The sequence below is a fragment of the Halichoerus grypus genome, chromosome 1, assembly GCF_964656455.1.
Source record: "Halichoerus grypus chromosome 1, mHalGry1.hap1.1, whole genome shotgun sequence".
In the NCBI taxonomy this organism is placed as follows: domain Eukaryota; kingdom Metazoa; phylum Chordata; class Mammalia; order Carnivora; family Phocidae; genus Halichoerus; species Halichoerus grypus.
The window spans coordinates 116904645-116931342 of NC_135712.1; the positions used below are offsets into that span (position 1 = coordinate 116904645).

At 39.8% G+C, this 26698-nt stretch overlaps 1 protein-coding gene and 1 pseudogene across 6 annotated transcripts in view; one reads left to right on the forward strand and one right to left on the reverse strand.

Moving 5' to 3' along the window:
• The window catches only part of SLC9A9 (solute carrier family 9 member A9), a 682953-nt gene that overhangs the window by 571859 nt on the left and 84396 nt on the right, over window positions 1–26698 (forward strand). For all 6 annotated transcript variants that reach the window (XM_078070810.1, XM_078070802.1, XM_078070787.1 and 3 more), the window contains one exon: window positions 7525–7600. In XM_078070810.1, coding sequence (XP_077926936.1) covers window positions 7525–7600 — 76 coding nt within the window. The remainder of the gene's footprint in view (window positions 1–7524; window positions 7601–26698) is intronic.
• On the reverse strand, window positions 6336–7222 carry LOC118533508 (peptidyl-prolyl cis-trans isomerase A pseudogene; annotated as a pseudogene).

Genomic DNA, 26698 nt, shown 5'->3' on the forward strand with positions numbered 1-26698 from the left:
AAATAGGATATTTATATATATATAAATATATATATACCGAGATTTAACAATTATCAACCTTTTTCCAAACTGGCCCTTGCTGTTGGAGTTGATCTCATAGAATATAAATTCCATACTACACCTCCACAAATATTTCAGAAATAGAATACTAAGCTCTATAAAATTGACCTGACCCAGATGAGGGGTTTTTATGTTGCATTATAACTAGTAGTATTTTGAGAAAAAGAAAAGGCAATTTTCAGAGCAAACATCTTGGGTTTTCCCTTGGTAATATTAACTTTATTTTGGTTATAATTGTTTATGTTTTATATATGCAAAAGTATATTTCCTCGCACTAATTCTTTACTGCTTAGGACTAAATCCCATATATTTATCTTACCTATACATTCTATCATTGCATGCTCTAGAAAGCAGGAATGATCATGAGAAAGAGGAAGTGGAAGAAGATGGCAGCCACAATTTAGCGAGCACTTTTTATATAGTAGGTGGCATGTGTATAACCACGTTTCTTTACCTTGACCAGTCAAGACATCTCTTATAACCCCCATTTTAAAAATTATGAAATTGAAATTCAGAGAATTAAAGGAACTTTCCCAAGACAAAAACAAGAAATTCCAGACACTTCAGCAACACCCAAACTCCAATCTCTAGTTCCTCAACTCAGTGAGGCAACTGCTCTCTGCTTGGACTGTTCTCTGCTTGGACTCTACCTTCTTGCACTGCAATTGGAATAGGGCCTCCAGGCAGAAAGTCAAGGAGAATAGAGGCTCATGTCATTCATTTTCCTTCTCTTGTGAATCACAGCCCTTTGCTGCCAGTTACCTAATACCTGAATTACATACTTTGGAAGTAGTTTTGTAGGGGGAATCATTGTTTTGTTTTGTTTTCAGACAAATGCATAATACTATATATTGGAATCACAAGTCTCAATGTGAGACCCTTATCTTTGCTGTGATGTTTGTGGTTGGGCACTGTCACTAGGGAACGTCATGAGTTAGTATCTTTTTATTCCAAGGTGCATTTTCCATTAGGATGTGTGTATGTGGGTGTAAGTGTGTGCATATGTGTCTACATGTATATAAAGGAGTTAGCATACTAACTAAACTGTGATATAAATAAGGCATTAATTAAGGATACTGTGAATTAAGTATAGTGAGATGATGTGAACTTTCTTCTGCCTGTAAATTGGTCCATCATCTTATGTCTTGCAATCAATCTGAAATCCATAACATGGTATACCGGACCTAGGATAAGTTTTGATATACTTTTAAGGGGGGAATATATCTTCTACACTACGTATTAGCTTTCTATTCATAACCAATTATCCCAAAAATTAGTGGCTTAAAACAACATTTATTATCTCACAGTTCCTATGGGTCAGGAATTTGAAAGCAACTTAGCTGACTGTTTCTGACTCAAGGTCTCTCGTGAAGTTGCAATCAGAACATCAGTCAAGCCATCTGAAGGCTTGACTAGGGCTGGGGGATCCACTTCCATATTGGCAAAATGCCACCAGTGCACCGCTGACTATTGGCAGGAAGATTCAGGTCCTCACCGCATGTATCTCTTCATACAGCTGCTTGAGTGTCCTCACAATATGGCCACTGACTTCCCTCAATTGGTCCAAGACAGACAGCAAGGAGGAAGCCACATGCCTCCTTATGACCTTGTCTTGGATATGACACATCACTTCTGCCCCGTTCTGTGAATTAAAAATAAGTCACTAAGTACAATCCACACTCAATAGGAAGGAAAATTAGACTCCATTTTTAAAATAAAAAGTGCCAAAGAATTTATAGATACACATTTTTAAACCACTGCAATATCATATTATATTTACCTGAACCAAATAATTCATTTTCCCCTGGATTAACTTGAATCTCCTATACAGAAAAGTTATTTGAGCAGGCCTTTTCTTTGTAGCTAAACCATGAGTTTAGCCCATCTGGTAGTTTGTCTATGTCTACATGTCATCTTAACAGTTTTATCCATCCTTGACTAGTTCTTTCCTTCATTTTTTTCTCCCTAAGCATGTATTTTCTGACTATACCTTCTTGAGAACATTTATGAAGTTATCATGGCACAGGGAAGGTGAGCGTGTTTGTATAAAGTAGTTTCTATGTGGAAGCTAAGAATTAATGATTTACCTTTTAAAATGTAAATTTGAAAAAATTTCTTATTGACCTTCAATTATATTATGCCCTTTCTTCAAAATCCAGAAATTTTTCCCTTTAGGGGCACAGAATCTGGTCCTCTCCTTGGAAATGAGAAAATCAAAGCAATAAACTTGAAGTTGTTACATAAATAAATTTCAAACTGTGGGGAAATGGTAGGGCAAAAGTACTGCTATCAAATTCTATTCACATGTACCACTTGAAAAAATGCTCTGGAACCCGTAAGGAGCTCTACGGGTTTGTTATGATAATTATTTGTCTTTATTATCATTCTGTGCAACTTCTCCTGACATTAATATTGAATATGAAATCTCAAGAAATAGAAAGGAAAATCTCTCTCTCTTAATCCATTGAATCCCCCTGAAATGAGGAGCAATCCCACATGATTATCCCAGAGCAGAGTTCATCCAGTTCACTTAACAAAGGCCCCACATTTGAATATTGATAGAGGAGTGTATTTGCATTTGCTTAGTTCTTTTTCATTAAGGTTAATACAACAAACAGTCCCTTCTTGCTTCAGTGTCTGGTTTGCACAGATTTCTGGCCTGAGGCTTTTGTTTTCTCTCAGGGGTCCAAATAAGCATAAAACTAGGAGTACCTTCCTAATTTTCCTATTGCTGCCTCTCTGGGGTTGTGCTAAGGGTGAGGGGGTCACTTAAAATATAAGGACTCACTCCCTACTGTGCTCAGTCACTTCCCAACCCCCGGTCTATTCCTTTGTTTAAGGAGGAAAAAGAAAGATATCAAATGTCCCAGTCACTTTTACCTTCTCCCAGAAATAGAAGCTAATAAAGGAACCAGAAATTGCACATATATCAAACGCTCTGTTTCTTAGAAGTATCAAGGGCAAATAAAAGTTAAGATTCAATGCTCTTGAATCTCCAGTTCCCATTTACAGTGTGAAACATGAGGCTCAGAGTTGATAAGTGTATTGTTATTAAATGGTAAACGGTAGAGAGTCAGAACTCAAATCTTGGTTTTCAGTTTCTGAATCCTCTGTGTGTTCCAACATGCGCACCACTTCCCCTCTGGGATAAAGAACCCAAAAGAAAAGAAATACTGCTAGTGACAAAGAAAATACCATCAAGTTCCAGATTCTGCTTCTAATGATTGCTCCCAGCCATTGTCCTTGGGTGTGAGTTGATCTCTGCTTCAGAATAATCTAGGTAAATTAATGCTACCTGCTGTCCTCTGCCCATCTGGACCCTCCCAGAGGCTTGCCCTCTGAGCTGCCTCATCAGATACCTTCCCTGTTCCAGGGTGAATGCAAAGGCTGGCCTTCCCTTGGCACATTTATCTTCAACCCCCAGTGAACAAGCAGAGCACACAGTAGACTAACTCATTTATTTCTACTCATTTATTGATGGCCTTTCATAACCGAGTTATTAAGTCATCAATAACTTCAGAGAAATAAATGAACGGATCCAGAACTGGGCCAACAGATATTTAAGATACCCACTGAAAATTTTATCTAGGATCAGCAGAAAAGTCAATGCCGGGTCATCAGTGGCATTTCCCTCACCTGGGAAAACATGGTCTATGTTTTATTCTAATTAAAACCCGGTCTGTTTCTTTACAAACTAGTAAAATGAATAATATCTCCAGTCTCCCAAGTAAAATAAAGTTTGAAAAAATGGTTACATTTGTTAACATTTTCCCAAAGTACTACCTAATATGTGTTGTTCTTATCAGCTGTCAAAAAAATACCTCTGAAAATTTTGCCAGAAACAGAGTATAAGATCTTTCATGAGTGCTTGTGAGTTCTGGTATATTCCCCCCAGGAAATAAAATAAAAAAGATCGGGAAAGGGGAAAGAAGGGCAGAGAATGTTTCTGAGACCTTCGAAAATCCTTGAAACCCATATCTAGGAGTCTGGAGAAATTCCTAATACAGACGTTAAGTTTCTATAGGGACATTTTTCACAGCCCTCAGCACTTTACTCAGCTGGTGGGAGCCATGCTTTCCATTATGTTTTGAGGTGTGGGTAACTGCTCTGTCTCAACCTACAGGATCACCCCAGAATCCTGACCTTATCTCCCTGTTCAGATATTTCTTTTCCTTAGTTTGCTCCCCACTTATACCTGGGGGCCCCATCTAGATGAGAGGAATCTTGGCTGCTGAGGGGTCACAAACATGCTTGGAAGCCTCTCTGTGCCTCAGTTTCCCCATCTGTCAAATAGGAATAATAATAGAACATACTTCATCAAATTGTTATAATTATTAGAAAAGTTAATACATGAAAAGCACTTAGAATAGTATTTGGCACATGGTGAGTGTTCAAGAAGTGTCAGCTGTTATTGTTGTTGTTGTCATTAATAAAAAATACAATGTTTTCCATAAGATTAGGACCTTGGAGTCCAGCCAGTCCCAATTTCCTCAATTCATTTTGCAGGCAAGCTAACTGCAGCCCAGTAACTTATCATACAATGTCTGTGCTTTCCAGAGTTTAAAGACTAAGTGAGATAACTCACAGAAAAAAACATCATCTTTGGAGTCCTGCAGTCTTAACTTTCAAATTCCAGCGCTGTCGCTTGCTAGCCCGAGACTTTGGGCTAACTCTCTTCCCTTCTCTGGGCCTCTCTAGGTCCTCATCTGTAAACTAGGTATAACATGACCACCTTGCTAGAGTGTTTTGAAAACTGAAAAGTAATGACTGAAAAAGTTGACGACGGTGACTAGCGTGCTGCCGAGGAATCAACGAGCATTCAATAGCTGGGGACTGTTGTTCTCAGCGTCATTCAGCGGGGCAGAGAGGGTGCTGGAACCCCAGGCCCCTGACTGCCAGCCAAGCTCACCACCACACAGCCCACAGTTACTTAAAAACAAACAACCAAACCAAACACATGAATTTGCTTACACTACTTGCTCTCCTTTTTCTTCAATAACTATCTTGTCATCGGTAGATGTTACCGGCTATCAAAAATTACCTGTGCCTGCTGATGGATAAGACTTGTAAGCCCTTTGTTGTTCTTCGAAAAACAAAAGGAAAAAGGGAGAGAGAAGCAACTCCCCACAGCTGGCCCAAGGTTTTTCTAACTTGCTTGGTTTGGCGTGAGTAGTTTTATTCTGCCAGCTGAACCCTAACCAGCTGTGCCTGTTAGAGAGATGGTGACTCAGAAACAACTTGCAGATGTTATAAAATAATAAGAAAACCCTGTGTGTAGCAGTGATCTTGCAAACCTGACACCTTTGTTGGGGTAGAAATGGCAGGAGAAAGGTTCAGGGAAGGACAGAAATTGAACTGACACTCTGGTTTCCTTTTTGGACGAATATGATGAATAATTTCTAACTCGAGATAACAAGGCATGGCACTCAGGTCTATCAGAAAACAGATTTTTAAAACTTAATGTCCATGGGGGCGCCTGGGTGGCTCAGTTAGTTAAGTATCTGCCTTCGGCTCAGGTCATGATCCCAAGGTCCTGGAATCAAGCCCTGCATCAGGCTCCCTGCTCAGCGGGAAGCCTGCTTCTCCCTCTCCCACTCCCCCTGCTTGTGTTCCCTCTCTCGCTGTGTCTCTCTCTCTGTCAAATAAATAAATAAAATCTTAAAAAAAAAAAAGTTAAGGGATGGAGAAAAACATGCCATGCTAACCATAATCAAAAGAATGCTAGAGTAGCAATGTTAATTTCAGGACTCCAAAGATGATGTTTTTTTTTGTGAGTTATCTCACTTAGTCTTTAAACTCTGGAAAGCACAGACATTGTATGATAAGTTACTGGGCTGCAGTTAGCTTGCCTGCAAAATGAATTGAGGAAATTGGGACTGGCTGGACTCCAAGGTCCTAATCTTATGGAAAACATTGTATTTTTTATTAATGACAACAACAACAATAACAGCTGACACTTCTTGAACACTCACCATGTGCCAAATACTATTCTAAGTGCTTTTCATGTATTAACTTTTCTAATAATTATAACAATTTGATGAAGTATGTTCTATTATTATTCCTATTTGAAAGATGGGGAAACTGAGGCACAGAGAGGCTTCCAAGCATGTTTGTGACCCCTCAGCAGCCAAGATTCCTCTCATCTAGATGGAACCATAGACCTGCAGTGAGGGCACAAAGATTATAGGCTATTTTGAGCAGATGGGGGTGAAGGGGTGCTCTCCTGAGCTAGAAGGAATGGTCTGGTAGTTAAGATAAAAAACAAGTCAAATGTATTAGATTTGTCCACAGTCAGCAATGGCGATCTTCTTGCTGGTCGTGCCGTTCCAGGACCCAAACCCATCTACGCTTCCACAATATTCATGCCCTCTTTCACCTTGCCTAAGACCACATGCCAACCAGCCAACCACTCCATCTTGGCCGTGCAGATGAGAAACTGGGAACTGTTTGTGTTGGGTCCAGCATTGGTCATGGACAAGACACCAGGACCCGTGTGCTTCAGGATGAAATCCTCATCATCAACTTTGTCCCTGTAGATGGACTTGCCCCCAGTGCCATTATGGTGTGGGAAGTCACCACCCTGGCACAGAAATCCTGGAATGATCCTGTGGAAGCAGGAGCCTTTATAACCAAATCCTTCCTCCCCAGTGCTCAGAGCACGAAAGTTCTCCACTGTCTTTGACACTTTGTCTGCAAACAGCTCGAAGGAGACGGGGCTCAAAGGCTTGCTGTCTGTAATGGTGTCAAAGAACGCAGTGGGGTTGGCCACGGTTGTCGACGCAGGAGGCTCTGGGATGGTGGTGTCAGCAAGGCCGAATGCTTTCTCTTCTTAATTCCTTATCTTCCTCCCATTTTGGCCCTTTTGGGAAAAAAAAAATAGAAAAGCACATTCAGTTATTATAGGCTTTCTATAAGGAATATCTATTTCAAAACTCTTAAAAGGAGAAAGATATCAAAAATTAACCATAGCCTTCAGTAGTGATCAAAAAGAAAATGAATGAAAACTAGCTTAACAATTATTAGACGGTTATCATCCCTTTAGACTTGACCTTTTGGTAAGTCGTAAATAAATACCATCCAAATTTGACAGAAGTAAACAGCAAAAATCATGCAACAGCGATATGACAGAAATATCACTTTTATTGATGTCAAAAAGTGGCATTTCATAGCTGTTTAATAAAATAGGGATTATGAGGAAAAGTAAATGTTGAATTATGCCACAAGAGTTTCATCCACATGGCAAGATCTATGAGCTAATTTGCTTGGCAGCTGCTTCGCCATTTAGATAAAAATGCCTACAACCTAGAAAGTTTTTTTTTAATGTGGTTAAATTTAATTTGGTTTGACATGTATTTTTATAGTGAAAATATGTGAATATATTCTGTATTAATGTTGATAGCATATATCAATATTTTATATTGATTATTTACCTGGTACCTTTTCCTATTGTCTTTCTCCAGGAAGCAAATAACTTGGATAAAAACACAACCAAAACAGAGAGTGCTTGGCTCTTCAGAATGTGGTACAGCTTTGACCACAAGTATCCTTTGATAATGATGATCTTCCAGATCCTGCTGCCTGGCAGAGATTAACTTCAAGCACTTAGTCATTGAGGTGCATTCTCCTGCTCTTCAAGAAACACAGAAAGGTAAAGTGAATTCATGACCAAATTTATCAAAAAAAAAAAAAAAATTAAAAAGCTGTACAGTCCATACTTAAGTGTTACAAAGAGCTAAAGTGAAATCTCTCAGGGTCAAATGAACTGGGTGTATTCACGCAATCTAACATTTCCTAAATGCCAGATGATAAAATCTTACAGTCCTGAGGACTGATCTATTTTACTAATTTTACTATTCTTCCCTTTGCAAAGATGTTACTTCTGGTCAAGTTGGCCAAGGTAACTGGACAAAAATCCTTCACCCTTCTCCCAGAAACCCATGTGTGTGCTCTTGTTTCATGCTGTAAAAAAATGGAGTGGGGCTGAGGGCAAAGGGAATGAATGTTCTGAAAAGAAGAATGAGTCTGATCACCGCATCACAAAATAACATTACCTTGTTTTCCAGGCAGATTTGAGTAAGCTCTTCCTACTGAAGGCCAATTTTAAAATTCTGCCAATCAGGGTAAACACAGTGGCTCAGATATACCTTGCCGTGTGACTGACAGGGCTGAGAAGTCAGGCCTGAAGGCCTCTGCCATTGTGAGGGGCAGTGAACGGTCCATCTCTAATCCCAAGCAAAAGCGCCATGGAAGAAAGGAAAGAACTGCGCTGAAAATTGAATGTGTTGGGTCTTTGTAGTTGGTTTTCCACACTCACAAATCCTCTTCCTTTCAGGGAGAAAATGTCAGTCACTGGGTGATATTAAAGTGCCTAAGCAATGATTAAAACCACAACAGATCAGTGGGAGAGGAAGAAGAATTAAGAACAGCGAAAAGAAATTCCATGAATAAGGTGAAGAAGAGATAAAATGGAAAGGGGAGAGGAGACAAGAGAAATACAGGAAATTCACAGTAGGAAGGAAAGGAAGGCAAATTGGAGGAAGGGCTATGTAAGAAAAAAATTAAGTAAGAATGAAGAGAAGCCAGTTGAGGACTGCAGAGATAAGCCAAAGTAAAACAGGTGAGAATTTAAAGAGCAATTCTGCAGAAGTACAGCATTCCAAGAATTACAAAATGGACATGCGGAAGGTAGAGGGTTTTTGAGGCTACAGTTTTGTTTTTCCACAGCTCTGCTCTCAGAGACCTTGCCTTGCTCAATCTTGAGCCTTTACGGACAGTGTAGGTTTCCACCGCCTTAAAAGCACTCCCTCTTGGCCATTAACTACCTCTTGGAGATTCTGGTGTCACATTAACTACCCATAGCCTTCCTGGTCTCTCTAAGGGAAGCTGGTTCTTAGCAGGTTATGCTGGTTTATGTTCCAGGTTGATTTCTCATCTGGAAACACAATTTTCCGTTGCCATTGCTTAAAGTATCTAATAACCAAATTTTAGGAAGTTAGAAAAAACTGACTGAAGAGTACACAAAAGGCTGCTTGATTATGAAAGATATACAGTAAGAAAATGCCTTTTTGGGTTCCTGAACCCAATTTTCAAGCTCCCAGGATTGTTACTTGTGTGTCTGACCCACTGGCTACAGGTTGGAGGTTCTCATGACTTCCTCTTTGGGTTCAATTCATCTACTAGAGTGGCTCACAGAACTCAGTTTTACTTACTAGATCAACGGTTTATTATAAAAGGGTAAGAGATGCACAGGATAAGGTATGTGGGAAAAGTCACCTAGCTTTCATGCCCTCTCAAAGTGCACCACTCTCCCCAAATTCCATATGTTCATGAACCGGAAAGTTCTCTGAACCCTGTCCTTTTGGGTTTTTATGGAGGCTTCATTATATAGGCATGATTGATTAAGTAATTGACCAGTGGTGATTGAACTCCATCTCTAGCCCCTCTCCCTTCCCAGAGGAGGACAGGAGGGGTGAAATGAACTTTCCAGCCCTCAAATCACAGGTTGGTCCTCCTGGCAAGCAGCCCTTATCCTTAGGTAGGGTCCAAAGGCCACCTCATTAACATAACAAAGGATACCTTTGTTGCTCTCATCACTTCCGAAATTCTGAGGTTTTTAGGAGCTCTGTGAAAGACCAAATCTATATGTCTTATTATAAATCATAATAACATAAAATAGTAAATCAGAAATGAGATGAAAAATGTTTTTGCTCAGGACGCCTGGGTCGCTCAGTTGGTTAAGCCACTGCCTTCGGCTCAGGTCATGATCCTGGAGTCCCGGGATCGAGTCCCGCATCGGGCTCCCTGCTCGGCGGGGAGTCTGCGTCTCCCTCTGACCCTCCCCCTTCTCATGCTCTCTCTATCTCATTCTCTCTCTCAAATAAATAAATAAAATCTTTAAAAAAAAAAAAATGTTTTTGCTCAAACTCTGACAATGCTGTGAGGAATGCTTTACAAGGAAGAAAGAGAGTAAAACTGGAAAAAATAACTTGGAGGCCAAAAAGGAAAATGGAAACTCACCCAAATTTTTAGCTTAGAGCAGTGACACTAAATTCAAATGATGTCATAGTTTTTGTCTCACTTTCCACCAGGGGTTTATTTCCATACGATTATGGACAGACTTGCAAAAAAATGAAAGCAGATTTACCCAGTCAGTAATATCTCTTCTCATGGTAATTTGTCCTCCTGTGCATTCATTCTAGAAATTGCAGTGCTACCATCACTGCACAAATATATTTTCACTTAGACAACAAAGTTTTTATATCCTAGTTACGCTCTGAATTCATACCCAGAGAGTAGCAAACCAACCGTTTCTACTCTGTGACTTCTTGATATATCTGTATTTCCAGAGACAAATTATCCACTTGGCATTTGTGTTCTTCCTGCTGTTCACCTAGAGCCCAGGTGATGTGCCTTTCAAACCTCATAGGTAGGCTGTTCCAGCCACCCTCAGTATAGGTGATGTAGGAAAGACCATGTTAGGGTTTGAAGCCGACAGCCAAGAAAAAATTCTTGAGTCTTTGGTGCAAAAAGGTGATTTTTTTTTTTTTAAGATTTTATTTATTTATTTGACACAGAGAGAGAGAGAGAGTGCATGAGCAGGGAGAGGGGCAGAGGCAGAGGGAGAAGCAGACTCCCCGCTGAGCAGGGAGCCTGATGCGGGACTCGATTCCGGGACCCTGGGATCACGACCTGAGCTGAAGGCAGATGCTTAACCGACTGAGGCACCCAGGCACCCGCAGAAAGGTGATTTTATTAAAGCATGGGGACAGGACCCATAGGCAGAAAGAGCTGCAATGGGGTCAGGAGAAGTGGCCCATTATATACTTTCAAGTTGGGAGGGGGTTAGGGATAGCGTAAGTCTCTAAGGAATTTTGGAAGCAAGGTTTCCAGGATCTTGAGGGGGCTAGCTATTGTTAGGAAAAGGTCACTTATTACTAATAAAACCTGAGTCATGAGACCCTTCGGATATATACTGGTGGGCCATATGCTTGGGGGGTTTAGAGATAAAGGAAGTTTCTGAAGGAATTTTTATAAGTTAAAGTAGACTTAGAGGATCCTGTTAAGTGGGGGGGCCTCAGGCTAGGATTGCCTTTTGCCGTTAGCAAAGTATTAACATGGATGCAGCTGAGTTCCTAGAGGAATGTCTCTCTGCCTGTTTCCAGGACTTGGCAATGGGCTGTAGGTAGTAAGGAAATTTAATCATTTTTCTTCTGCCTTTGTTTCCCACACCATAGGGATGATCCCCACCCCAGGGTCAGGTTTCCTGGCCTAGGCCAAAAAGAGATTGTTGCAAAGCTGAAAGAAACTAACTATGCAGTTTGGAGCTGCTCAAGTTTCATTTCAGTAAAATTGCATCATGCAAAAGAGGCATCGTAAAGAATTACTGACAAAAGGAAAAGAAGAATAAATAAGCCTTCATGTGCACCTGTATCATTCAGGATTCTCCAGGGAAATGGAAACAGAACCAGTAGGAGTACACACGTGTGCACACGCACGTGCACACACACACACACACACACACGAACAGATATGCACACATACATATACATCGATTTCTTCCAAGGAATTGGCTTTGTGGGCGATGCAAGTGCAGAATCTGTAGGGCAGGCTCTCAGTCTGGAAACTCTCAGGCAGGAGTTGAGGCTGCAGTCTTGAGGCAGAATTCTTTCTTCCTTAAGGAAATCTCAGTTTTGCTCCTAAGGTCACCCAACTGACTGGATGAGGCCCACCCACATTACTAGGATTATCTCCTTAAAGTCAACTGATTGGTGACTAAGATGGTGCCACACCTACTGAATAACTGGGTAGACTAGCCAACAATTAGGTAAACATAAAACCAAGCATCACGGTACTCAATTTATGCCCAAAATTGAGACCCTAGAAAGACCCTCTTAATTCACCATTGGTATCAATAAAACAAGCCACTGTTGCTTGGATAGTTTTGTTCTCTTTTTTACTTTTTCATAGCATAATTAAGACACATATACATTTCCATAACATTTTCCCCGAAACTACAGGGGAATAAAAATAATAAAAAATAACATTCAGTGAGTAATAGCCCAAGTACTGTGTTGAGTGCTTTACATTTATAATTTCATTTTACCTCCACAGCTCTGTGGGACGTTGGGAGGGGCTAATGAGTATGTATGATGCAACCCAGGTGCATTGCTGATTGTGTTGGCCTTTGCGGAAACAACCGGGGCTCCGTTGTTCAAGAGCCTTGTTGGAAGCCTATGGTGCCAAAATTGAGGGTTAATTAAGATTTCATTGTGATTCAACATGGGCAGCAATTCTGAGTCGTGCAGTGCAAAGGAGCAATTGGGAAGGGGAGAGGAGCAGGGAAACTGTGTTACTGACTGCCGATGCTTTGCCGGCAAGTACATCATTTCACTTCATCTTCCTAACCACCCTTTTTGTTCTATTTCCTTTTACAACCACTCACTTTGAGGTGGAAGAAACACAGTCTCAGAGAACTTAAAGAACTTTCTTAAGGTTCCATAGGTAGTGTCAGTTCCATGATTCAAGCCCAGATCTCTCAATGTAAAGTCCATAAATATACTTAAATGAACTCTATATCCATTATATCCCTCACTTTGCATGTAAAACCCCATCTCAGTATGTTCATAAAGTCACTACTAAAGCAATGACTAGTATGACTGCTTACATTATGTAGTACAGAGCTCACATCTCAGACACCTGTTGAAGATACATGGGATGATAAAATCAGGAGTCCTGTTTGGTCACCCTAAGAACACCGCCATAAAGGAGTCCCCAGGTTTCTGAGTCAGGTCCCCAAATTTTCAAATATGCCAAAGACTCCAAGAATGGTTTAGGTTCATAGAGATGGATGCACGTCAGCCAAGCTCAAAGGAGGTACAAGTATCCACCAGACACCAAATTCCTAAATCAAGGAATATCCTTTCCCCACCATGAGAAGGTCCAAGTCACAATCTGGCCTCTCATGGCCCTCTGTATACATCTTCTACTCTCACCCCCTGGCTCATCTGCTCCAGCCACCCTGGCCTTCCTGAGGTACATCAAGCCCACCCCTATTTCCAGGCCTTTGCACTGACTCTTCCTTCTGCTGGGGATGCTGTTCCCTCAGACATTCGCTTGCCTCCCTCTTTCACCTCTTTCACTCAAATTACCAGTGAGGCCTTCCTGGCTCCATATGTAAATTAGCAGTCCCAACAAGAGCACTCCTTCAGCCCTCATTTGCTTCATTTTTCACCTTAATGCCTATCACCATCTGACACAGTATGTAGTTTATTTATTTGTTTTAATAGTCTCCTCCAACCAGGGTATGTGCTTTCTTAGAACACGGGGATGTGGATCTGTTCTCATTCACTGGTGTGTCCTCAGAGCACAGAACAGTGCCTGGCACATAGTGGACACTCTGTAAATATTTTTTGAACGAATGAATGGATAGATGAATAAATGAAGCAAGCCAGCAAGCAATATTTTCTATTCAGGGCACCTTCATTCTAGACATTGATGTAACAGGAAAATTCAAATGATTATTTGAAGGGTGGCTAAGTGAGTTTGAAAGCAGAGCAGGACAGAGTGGATAATTTTACTGTTTTCACCCAGACTGCCGTTTGGCACCCAAAGAACATCCACACCCCCAAGGCTCAGTATCCCTCTCTCTAGGCAGGGACAGCCACCCCAGCACACTTGCATCTCTGTTTCTCCACTGACCTCCTTCCTATGGTTGGTTCATCCTTCCTTAGGTTTAATTAGTACACCTGATCTGCTCTAGGCAAGCCTGGATCAGGCTTAGAAACCATTCTCTGTCTGGGTGACTTTGAATACGTCTTATCTCACCAATTGTGTCTTGATTTTATTAGTATACAGGGCTCAAATTTTTAGAGCCACCTATCATCCTCACTAACGATCTCTTATAATGAGAAGGTTAGAAGCAGAAATTGATAGCCCCTTATTCATATTTTTAAGACATCAGATAAAATGATTTGCTTAGATCCACAGTGTTTACAGCATGGGCATCTTAGGTGGCCTGATTCATAGGTGACGAATGATCCTGCTCAGCTGTCTGCCTCCTACGGTCTCTTTTCATTCTATCACTTATCATCTTTCTCCTTAAGAGATGTGTATATATTATTCCTTAAGCATGTGTATATATTAGTCTTACAAATGTGAATGACACGGGATAAGAATGACCTTTTCCAAAATAAAAAGGGCAGCCAAAATCATTTTTAGCACTTCCTGTATACCGACATCAACTGAAAATAAGAAGTTATTATGTGGCTGCCAACATTTTACATAAGTGTAAGAAGGCGCAAAGATAACAATGGATTGGCAAGTTGACACAGTCGCAGAATTACATAAAGCCACGTGGATGGAGACTTCCTTCCCATCACTGGTTTGGAATGAAGAGTGCACGGAGGTATTACCAGCAAAATGAAAGGCCCGTGACAGATGTGTAGATGCTGCAGCTCTGGAGTTTTCCATTAAAGAGTCTGGCAAGGAAAGTGGCAGATACCAGACCCCCTCCTCTACTGAAGTGTGACAGGCTGGGGCTGCATTCCAGGAAAGTAAACACGAACACGGGGACCATTCAGAATGACACTTGGAACCAAGTATTTAATGGATTTAAATGGAATGGCATCATAGTCCTTAAAAAAAACAAAAAGGAAGGGAAAAAACCTTCCCCTCCTAAAACTTGACAGAATTCATTATATCCCACACAGTCAAACTTATTTTAAATCATAGGTATGAATATTGTGAGAAGCAATTTCCATTTTAAATGATAATCACTGCATTGCAGTTTTACTTATTCTGACTAGCAGAAGCACCCATGAATTATTTATTGGGGTAGGACTGTGGCCTTGTGAATGACTTGAGTTTACTTCACAAAAAAACTCTCAGAGGAAAATAGACCGTTAGCTCTATGATCCCCATTTTATAGATGAGGCAACAGAGCCCAAAGGAGGGGAAAGGCACATCCAAGGTTACCGATGGACTTGGAGCCAGCATTCCTAATCAAAAAGAGCAGACCTTGTCCACCTAAAGAATCCAAGGATCCTGGTTCTGGTGGTTCATCTGCTGAGTTTTGGCAGCATCGCTATATGTGCGATGTTGTTGTAAGTGTGTGCCCGGCATACAATAGATAGTTTTATATGAGAGCTTCTTTGGTGGCTCATCCAAAGCTTCACTAGTTTGGAGGCAGGGTGTGTTTCACTTTCAGGAGCAAGAAGGAGGGTTAGCAGAGGGTGTAAGTAAGATCGCCTTCAGTCAGTTTTATTGAGTGCCTACTATGTGCCAGGGCCCAGGTGCCTATGTGCTAGGTTCTGAGGGCCCAGCCGCAAATAGGGTAGGTATCGTTGACCCTCATGAAGTCTTGCTTATTTGCCTCATTAAAATGAGCCATGACCCCCAAACCCCTTCAAAGGGCAGGTGTCCTTAGTGTAGGAAGGAGAGACACTGGCATCACCAGAGTTTCACTGGTTGGGGGGAGGGACAGGGGTGGGGAGGGGAGGGGGAGAAACTCTCTAGGGAAACCATAAATTAAAATCATTTATAACCCTCACTTTGCAAAATGTAACCAGGTAACTCCCCAAGTGGTTTCAGAAAGCCGATTTCAAAATATTGGAAATATAAGTAATCAGCTTTCTAAAGACTCTCTTTGCATGATAACTACTTCCCCCTGAGAAGCTGGCTGGGGGGAGGAGCTGAGCTCACCTGGGGCAGCAGTGCAGCTAACACTCCCATCCAGGTAGATCATCCACTGGGCATTCAGCTTGGCTTTTGGTCATCCTTGTCTTCATAGGTGCTGGTGTAGAAAGATCTAGTAGATAGCCCTTGACATAGCACCTAAGTGAAAAGAAATTAAAATTCACTAAAAGAAAACACTAGCTTCCTGGATCCTTGTGTTCTTCACAACTTGTTGGTGAAACCAATGTAGGGGAATGTTAAGGGTACCTGAAAACATGGGCTGTCTTTTGTTCAGGTCATAACTTGGGTCTTCCATGATTTCTTTTTCCATGTAATGGGAGTAATAAAAACTATCTTGTCTTTTGGCTAAATCTATGAGAAAAGTTGGTGAGTTATTAAAACAATTTTTTACTAATGGTAACTTTTTCATTTACCTCTCAGAGCCAAAACACAATTAAGACAGTTAAATAGTACAGTTTTCTCAAGACTCTATAACCTAAATACACTGCAGTATTCCATAACTGGACTAAAACTCTTTTGGAGGCCTGAGAAGTGACTACAAGTATGACTTGGTGAATTTTTGCCCAAAAATATTGGATCCCCCACTGTGAATATGTAAAGTTGAGGATCCTGAGATGATAACTGAGTTTTCTACAATAATCTTAGGATTCTACAAGAGTTGTGACATCCCTAATTTGTTTTGCCTTTTCTTCTGTAAAAGTTTTAATAATATTCCTATTAAGTGAGAATGTTTTTTCATCTTTATTTTAAGCAAATGATATGAAAATCTGGATTTATTCAAACAAGAAATCAGAAGGTGACTCCTCTTCTAGAACGGATTCATAAAATACATTCCTTTAAATCCAATTTAAAAAAAAAAAATCTATTGAGCACTTTCTCACTGCAAAGTACTATATTAGATTCTCCTCCCATGGTCATCACATGTTTATCAAGAGCCTACCATGAGCCAGGTAGTGTTCTGGCATGAAGGATACAGCCATTGACAAATTCTCACAAAACTTACATTCTACTCTGGGTCTGTTTTTAAATTTTTCATTTACAGATGTCTTTTCAGGAACATGACTGTGATATAAAGAAAGATACACTTAGACATTCCACTACTAGTTTTTATCAAATTGAGGAAAGTCTGGCTCACAAGTCAGAATGTACTGATTTGCCACTTACTAGCTGTGTAATTTGGGGAAAGTTATTCACCGTCTCTGTGCCTCAGTCTCTAAACTGCGAAATGGGAATAACAGAAGTCCCCACCTCATGGGTCTGTTTTGGGAATTAAATGAGCTAACACAAAGCATTTAGAAAAGAGCTCAAAAATGTTAGCTTCATTATATTATCATTACTACCCCTTGATGTCTACATCTCTTAAATGGAGATATCATGTAATCTATTTAGTATTCATTGTCATTTATTATCTCTGAGTGACCAAAATCTCTATTATTTTGTATGCTTATAATAATTCTTAGTTGCAACAGCCATATTTTAATACAATAAGAATATCTTCAGTCTCCACATAAACGAAAGTTTCCACGTAGGCTATAAATCATACATAATTCTTCTCATTTGATCTTGAGTCAATGGATATAGCTGGATGCTAGGCAGTTTCTTTGTGTCCTCGGTTCTGCACATGTGATTGTTTCATTTATGATTTTTCTAAGTTATAGTCCATCATCCCATAGTTATTTTTCTGGAAATTACACCACAGATAACAATTTTGACTTGATAGAGAAGTGCAGCCAATTTTTCTGTTCCACAATGAAAGCAATACAAGCCTTTGATGATAATTATTCCTCTTGTACCTTCTCGTGATAAAGGAAATCTTTCAATTGCACCTTTCAGGTGAAGCTGTGGTGTTTTGTCATTAGCAGTAAGATGTTATATTTGAAGATTTCTAGGTCAGCATTGAATCATTTTATTTGAAAAAAATGAAGAAGGAAAAAATGTGAAGACTGACAAAAATATATGCATTACCTTAACATTGCCAGTTTTGAATTTAGTTTTAATATTTCTTCCCTATGAGAAAAAGAGTATTTTGCTTAAATTTTCTTCCACAGTTACTTGGTCACTCCTTCTCAACTGTAGGAGCCAAGGTGTTTACAGCCTGCCAACAAATTCATGAGCTACCAGAGACATATTATTAGCATGAGCCATTTCTACCAGCCCCACATATTATCACCTGACAAGGAGACGGAGACTGGTCTATCCCGGGACCACACCATTCAGCCCTTGTCTGCATGAGAAGCTGTGGTTGACACAACACAAAGCGTGTGGGCAGACATGGCCCTGCCTAATTAAAAAGTTCACTTCACCAGGTGGATGGTGATGACAGATTCTCAATGTCTGTCAAACCAACTCATAAGTAAAAGTGGGCAAACAGAGGAGTATGCTGGTGGTTCATGGAGGAAGAGATTGTTGGTGAAATAAGTACTGTTCTTTTAGTCATGTAGCAAAGAGTCCGTGGAGGAATTGGGAGTTCCTAACATGAAAGTAAACAACGGGAAGGGAGGAGAGCATTCTGAGCAGAGGGAATACCATGGAGATCCCATGACAAGTGTGGCATGAATGGCTGAAAGAAGCCTGAATGAGTCTGCCTGCAAGACACAGAGTTGGAAGAAAGACGAGAAAGGAGGCGGTCTCCAGAGAACAGTGCAGTCAGCCTTTGAAGCCAAGGATGACACTCTTATTCCCCACCCCTAGTATTATCAAAATTCTCTCTTATTGGTATGAATTTCATATTTTTGTTCGGTAACTCAGGTAGCTAAATGTAGAGCAATGTATCATAGGCTGAAGGGCCTCTAAAGTTTCCTTTCTGTCACCAATCTGATTCATCTGTGTGACTGTCATTTATGAAGTACTTGCACGTTTAATGCTTCCAGAATTGGATTTAGTTTTAATATTTATTCCCCTGGGGGAAAAAAATAAGTATTTTGTGTAAATACGCTTCACTTGTTTTAACCGAATTTAGTTTTAATCCTTCTTCCCTAAGAAAAAAATATAACTATGTCTTCAAGCTTCTTTTGAAGTCACAAAATAAGAAACGGTAAGATAAGTAAGAAATGCTGGTTGTCCTCAAGATGCCAGCATCCTAATGAGGTGGAGACGGCGGCCAGCAATGCAGTAAGAACTATATGCACGTCATGAGCAAGGTGTTATAGAAGCCAGAGGCTGATGTAGCCAACTAACCAGCTGTGGAGAATCAGGGAAGCCACACAGAAGTAACTTTGGAACTGGGTGGGAAAAAAGTAAGTCTCTATAAGGAGCGGGGCTGAGGATGTGAGGCACCTCCCGGCAGTGGAAACAGCTCAGGCAAAGGCACACACAGGGCGTGAGGTGTTCAGAAAATGGTGAGAGTGTCAGTGTGACTGGATCAGTGGGAAGTGAAACAGGAGCGTTATCGTGTGGAGAGATTGGGCAGAACCACATGGGTCACGGTCAAGAAAATGGATTGTATCTTACTGACCGCAAGAAAGCAATGCAGCACCTTAAGCCCGGAGTCCCACAGTCCAATCTGCTACAATGAAGAGAGCTCGTGGCCTCGTGGAAAGTGGTGTGATGGGGAGAGCAAAAACCTTAAAATGATTCTGGATAGTTGCTTCCAAAGACACCCACCAGTTTCCCATGTCGATAAAAATGAGGACAGCAATGTTTTCATTCTTCTCTGAAAGATACTTTGCAACACTCATTACGTGTTTCAAAATATAAATGCAGTAAAATATGAATGTATCGTTTCAGTCAGACTGGTTCTTAAATTTCACTAACGAAAATGATCCAGTGGTGTAATCGTTAAGGTCTACCAAAATGTTTTCTAGTTTATTTTTTTTTTTAACTACTAACATACTACTTATTTGTACTTAAGGGGAAATAATAAACTGATTTCCTCTAACAAAGACAAAAAACAAACAATCAAACAAGACTTAAATATGAGAAAGAGAAGTAGGGTAGGCAAAAAAAAAAAAAAAAAAGAAGTCCTTTTGGAACACAAACTTTGATTTTCATATTTGGGGTACAATGCTGAGTAGCTGGCAGCCAGCAAAAATCCTGGTCAGGGCATTCTGCCCTTGAGCAGCCAGTGGCTCATCAAAAGAACCATTTCAGGTGTTTGTTTATTCTCCAGAAGACCCAAGGGGTTTAACTTGGACACTTACGAAACAGGCGGGCTCTGCGTTCTGCAGTATGTCCCTCAGTGTATCCTTTGTCAGCACCTCCAGCCCAGTTTAGGCCGGGTCTGCACAATTTCCTTATTCACATTGTTCACTGGTCATCAAAAAGGTAAATTAAAGAAGCCAAGGCAATCCGGATTTTAAATGAAATTGCAAGAAAAAAAAAAATACACCTCCCCTGCAGTAGGCACAGGAAGTTATGATCGGGCTTGCTTTCCCACATGAAGGCTGCCTTTTCTCCACGGTTAGCAATTGGGCCACCTTGTCTTTCTTCAAAATGTGCCTGTGCTGGGTACTGTTAAGGTGACCAGCTTTTTCCTGTTTTCCCGTTTTGGCACTGGAAGTCCTGCCTCCTGGGAAGCCCCTGAGAAACCCCTCAGTCCCAGGCACAGTGGGACAGTTGGTCACCCCAGTACTTTGCCCCTGGATTGTAAGAATTAACTCCACACTGCAATGGTAATAAGATCCAGGAATGCTGCCCCTTGAAGAGGTTGCTGGAAGCATTTTGCATTTTCTATCAAATTCTTGCAGTAATTTTTTTAAAAGATTTTATTTATTTATTTATTTGAGAGAGAGAGAGAGTGAATGAGAGAGAGCACAAGCGGGGTGGGAGAGGCAGCGGGACAAGCAGACTCCCCACTGAGCAGGGAGCCTGATACACGGCTCAATCCAAGGAACTTGAGATCATGACCTGAGCCGAAGGTAGGCGCTTAACCTACTGAGCCACCCAGGTGCCCCTCAGTAATTTCTTTTTATTGTGGTAAAATATACAATACATAGAATGTACCATTTACCATTTTTTATTTATTTATAATTAAATAAATAATTTTTTATTTTTTATTTTTTATTATTTATTATTTCTAAATTTTTTATTGAAGTATAATTAACATACCATGTTAAATTAGTTGCAAGTGTATAATATAACGAATCAACAGTTCTATACACTACTCAGTGCTCATCACATATGTACTCTTAATCCCCTTTATCTATGTCACCCATCCCCTCACCCACCTCCCCTTTGGCAACACACCAGTTTGTTCTCTGTATTTAAGAGTCTGTTTTTTTGTTTGCCTCTAAATGTTTCCTAGTTGTGTTTTTTTTTTTTTAAGATTTTATTTATTTGTCAGAGAGAGAGAGCACAAGCAGGGGGAGTGGCAGGCAGAGGGAGAAGCAGGCTCCCCGCTGAGCAAGGAGCCCGATATGGGACTCAATCCCAGGACCCTGGGATCATGACCTGAGCCGAAGGCAGACACTTAACCGACTGAACCACCCAGGCGTCCCCAAATGTTTCCTAGTTTAAAAAACCAACTTACTCTTTCAGTTCAGCTCCTCATATTTCAGTTACCAATCCATGGTCAGAAATGGGAGAATTTCTGACAGAGGTTTTAACTAATCTAACAGAAATGTTGAATTCAAATGCACCTTCAAAGAAAAGGCCGCTTTTTATTCCTAAACTAATGTACTAGAATGCCACCAGCCCTCAGCCCACACTCAGCTTTTTGGGATAGCCACTTGCCAGTGGTTGCTGATGCTATGGGCTTTTAAATGTAGGGGAAGAAGCATAGGAAAGCTAACCTTTTTCCGAAGGAAACAGACACATCCTCAAACTATTGCTTTTCACATCCCTTGAAACCATTTCCGTGGAACTTCTTGAAATCCACCAGTGTGTTGGATTTCACTGACCTGTTCCTTATAAACATGGCCAGAGCTGATTTCCAGCTTTATATACAGGCTAAGCAACTCTAACTCTAATCTTTTATTATGTGGTTAATGGCTGGAACAGGAAAGACCGTAACTGCTTCTCCCTTTCCTCACTACTCAACGGAAAACACCTCTTCCCACATCCTGCACTAGTGCCTAGTGCTTGGATTGCAAGTGCCAAAACCTTTGCCTTTCTGTCCCCTGCTTCATGTAGACACAGCTCATACTTGGAGCTCCCGAAAGCACCGTGCCAGCATCAGTCAGAAGTGACTGACCTGGGCTGGCTACATGCAGTGAAGACTCGGGGTGCTGGAGGAAGAGAGGACCACACTCAGAAAGCAGGTACCCCACAGCTGAACAGCTCCAGCAGCACAAGCTCAGAAGCCTGGACTTTAGCTTGACCATTTTTTTTTCTGTTTTGGGGTTTTTTGTTTTTTGTTTTTTGTTTTTAATTCTTAGTTTGAAGTCCTCAGGCCTCCTCTGAACTAAAATGTTCAGAAGATGAACATTATGATAATTGGTAATTGTACAAGCACTTTGCAGACATCAAGTGCTTCATAAAGTTGAAATGATACTAAATTCAGTGACAGGTTTATAAGCCTGAAGGCCCTCAGGCTCACTCTGCAGATATAAACAAAGAATTTTATTACATTTTTATTATTTTAAAATTCTAGCTGATTTCCTGCAATATTCAAGATTATGATGAGCATATAAGTCTCCTCTCAATCTACAGATATGCCTTATTGAGAAATCTTCCTCCTTAGATATCTGGCACCTACAAATCCCATTCCTTTGAAGATGACCCACTGTGAAATGGATATACCCCATGCCTCCAGCAATTAGCCCATGAAGAATCCCTATCCCTTAAATTCCTAGAAACATAAAATCTTCCAAACTCAATCAGGAAGAAATAGAAAAAACTTCAACAGAATGATTACTAGTAACAAAAGTGAATCAGCAATCAAAAAACTCCCAACAAACAAAAGTCCAGGACCAATGGCTTCATGGGTGAATTCTACTAAACATTTAAAGAAGAATCGATACCCATTTTTCTCAAACTATTCCAAAAAATAGAAGAGAAAGGAAAGCTTCCAAGTTCATTCTATGGGACTAGCATTACCCTGATACCAAAACCAGATAAAGTCACCACAAAAAAAAAAAAAAAAAGAACTACAGGCCAATATCCCTGATGAACATAGATGCAAAAATCCTCACCAAATATTAGCAAATCAAATCCAACAATACATTAAAAGAATTATTTGCCACAATTAAGTGGGATTTATTGTAAGGATGTAAGGGTGATTCAATATTTGCAAATCAATCAATGTGATACATCACATTAACAAGAGGAAGGATAAAAACCATATGATCTTCTCAATAGATGCAGAAAAAGCATTTGACAATATACAGCATCTACCTATTCATGGTAAAAACTCTCAAGAAAGTGGGTTTAGAAGAAACATACCTCAAATAATAAATGCCTTGTATGAAAACCCCACAGCTAACATCATACTCAATGGTGAAAAACTGAAGGCATTTCCTCTAACATCAGGAACAAAGCAAGGATGTCCACTCTTACCACCTTTATTCAACATAGTACTGGAAGTCCTAGCTGCAGCAACCAGACAAGAACAGAAATAAAAGACATCCAAATTGGTCAGAAGAAGTAAAACTGTCACTATTTGCAGATGACATGATACTATATATAGAAAACTCTAAGGACTGCACTGCAAAACTATTAGAACTAATGAAGAATTCAGTAAAGTTGTAGGATACAAAATTAATATAGGAAATCTGTTGTGTTTGTACACACTAATAATGAAGTAACAGAAAGAGAAATTAAGAAAACAGTTCCATTTACAATTGCACCAAAAAGAATAAAATATCTAGAAATAAATTTAATCAAGGAGGTGAAATACCTATACTCTGAAAACTTTAAGACAATGATGATAGAAATTGAAGATGACACAAACAAATGAAAAGGTACACCATGCTCATGGATCAGAGGAATTAATATTGTTAAAATGTCCATATTACCCAAAGCAATCTACAGAGTCAGTGCAATCCCTATCAAAATACCAATAGCATTTTTCACAGAACTAGAACAAATAATCCTAAAATTTGTATGGAACCACAAAAGACCTTAAATAGCCAAAACAATCTTGAGAAAGATGAACAAAGCCAGAGGTATCATAATCCAAGACTTGAAGATATTCTATAAAGCTATAGTATTCAAAATAGCATGGTACTGGCACAAAAATAGACACACAGGTCAATGGAACAGGATAGAGATCCCAGAAATAAACCCATGCTCATATGGTCAATGAATCTATAACAAAGGACGTAAGAATATACAATGGGAAAAAGACCACTTCTTCAATAAATGGTGTTGGGAAAACAGGACAGCTACATGCAAAACAATGAAACTAGACCACATTTTTACATCATAAATAAAATAAACTCAAAATGAATGAAAGCCCTAAATGTGAAACCTGAAACCATAAAACTCCCAAAAGAAAACATAGGCAGGAATCTCTTGGATATTTGCCTTAGCAACATATTTATGGGTATGTCGCCTCAGGCAAAGGAAACAAAAGTAAAAATAAACTATTGGGACTACCTCAAAATGAAAAGCTTTTGCACAGCAAAGGAAACAATCAACAAAACAAAAAGGCAACCTACTGAATGGAAGAAAATATTTGCAAATGACATATCCAATAAGGGGTTAATACTCAAAATATATAAAGAGTTTACACAACTCACCACCAAAAAAAATCTAATTAAAAAATAAGCAGAGGACCCGAATAGACATTTTTCCAAAGAAGACATACAGATGGCCAACAGACACATGAAAAAATGCTCAACATCACTAATCATTAGGGAAATGCAAATCAAAACTACAATGAGATATCCCCTCATACCTGTGAGAATGTCTAGAATCAAAAAGATGAGAAATAAAAAGTATTGGCCAGGACATGAAGGAAAGGAGTCCTCGTGCACTGTTGGTGGAAATATATATTGGTGCAACCACAGTGGAAAACAATATAGAGGTTCCTCAAATAATTAAAAATAGAAATACCATATGACCCAGTAATTCCACTACTGGCTATTTACCCAAAAAGAACAAAAACACTAATTCGAAAGGATACGTGCATCCCTATGTTTATTGCAGCATCATTTGCAATAGCCAAGATATGGAAGCAACCCAAGTGTCCATCCATAGATGAATGGATAAAGAAGATGTGGTATATATACACAATGGAATGTTACTCAGCCATAAAAAAGAATGAGATTTTTGCCATTTGTGACAACATAGATGAACCTAGAGGGTATTATGCTAAGTGAAATAGGTCAGACAGAGAAAGACAAATACTGCATGATTTCACTTACGTGTGGAATCTAAAAAACAAAGCAAATGAACAAACAAAAAAACCCAGACTCTTAAATACAGAGAACAAACTCGTGGTTGTCAGAGGGGAGGTGGGTGATGAGATGAATAAAATAGGTAAAGGGTATTAAGAGGTACAAACTTCTAGTTATAAAAGAAGTAAGTCACAGAGATGAAAAGTACCACACAGGGAATATTGTCAATAATATGGTAATAATATTGTATGGTGACTACATTTATTGTGATGAGCATTGAGTAATATACAGAAGTGTTGAATTACTACCCCATATGCCTGAAATTTATATAAAATTGTATGTTGACTATACTTGAATTTAAAAAAATAATCCCTAATCTTGCATAACCTCCCTTATATGTGGAATCTAAAAAATTCAAGCTCATGAAAGTAGGAAGTATGGTGGGTTACCAGGGGCTGGGGTTTGGGGAAAATGGGAAGATGTTGGTCAAAGGGTATAAAGTTTCAGTTACGCAGGATGAGTAAGTTCTGGAGATCTAATGTACAGCATGGTGACTGTAGTTAACAAGACTGCATTATATACTTAAAATGTGCTAAGACACTAGAACTTATGTATTCTCACCACACACACACACACACACACACACACACACAAATGGTAACTGTGAGGTGATGGATTTATTAATTAGCTTGATTGTGGTACTCATTTCACAATGTATTTGTACATCAAAACATCACATTGTACACCTTAAATTTATACAATTTTTATTTGTCAATTATACCTCAGTAAAGCTGGAAAAAAAGTAATAATCCCTATTCTTGACCTTCCAGCAAGTAGAAGCTGGTGCTCTTCAGCTGAGGCCCTTCCTTCCTGCCCTAGCCATTGTGAGAGCTGTTTGTGTTCCTGTTAGGATTACAGAGTAAATCCCTGAACATAGCTCTCTCAGTCTTTTGCAAATCTTTGAAAATGTTGTCTAGGCCATTTAGAAGAAACAGATTAGATTTAAACCAGAGTTTTCCAAACTGCTGATCAGAACTCACTAATGGTTCTCAAAATCAATCTGGTGGGCCTAACCAGCACTTTTTAATAAATAAAAGTAGACTACAGAAAATATGATCTTGCATTTCAAAATTAGAAGTAAATACTATTTCACGAAACTTGTTCGGGGAAGGCGGTGGGCGTGCGCATGCGCACTAGTTTGTGCTATACAACGTGTTTCTTAACTGGCGCCGTGATCAAAAAGATCAAATACTTGATCTGTGCTGGCCTCGAACTCTTATCCAGGAACTTCCAGGCCTTTTCACTTAATTGCTTTAAGTGCCAGGCAAGATGGAAGGAGCTGTGAAGAGCTCAGAGGAGAGTGAGCCATCAACTCTCATGTGTTATTTCGGAAGAGTTCTTGGAGTTAGCAGATCTGAGCTGGACTTTGAGGAAAAGGTAGAATTTGACAAGTAGCATTTGGAGGGAGGCAGAGGAAAGGCCAGATGCAGGAGAGAGAAATGCAACACAGAGCTATAGAATGGAACAAGTTTGAAGATCTGGCTTCTAGGCCCCTCAGCTGTGGAACCTCAGGTTCTAGATCTGCTCAGAGCCCATATTTTCTAATCTGTGAAATGAGTATAATTGTATCTGTCCCACTCCATGACCATAATTTTTAAATGGAAAAAGGTTAAGTGAAACCACTTTGAAAACTATGAAGTACTGAATAATGCTTATTATGCTTTTTA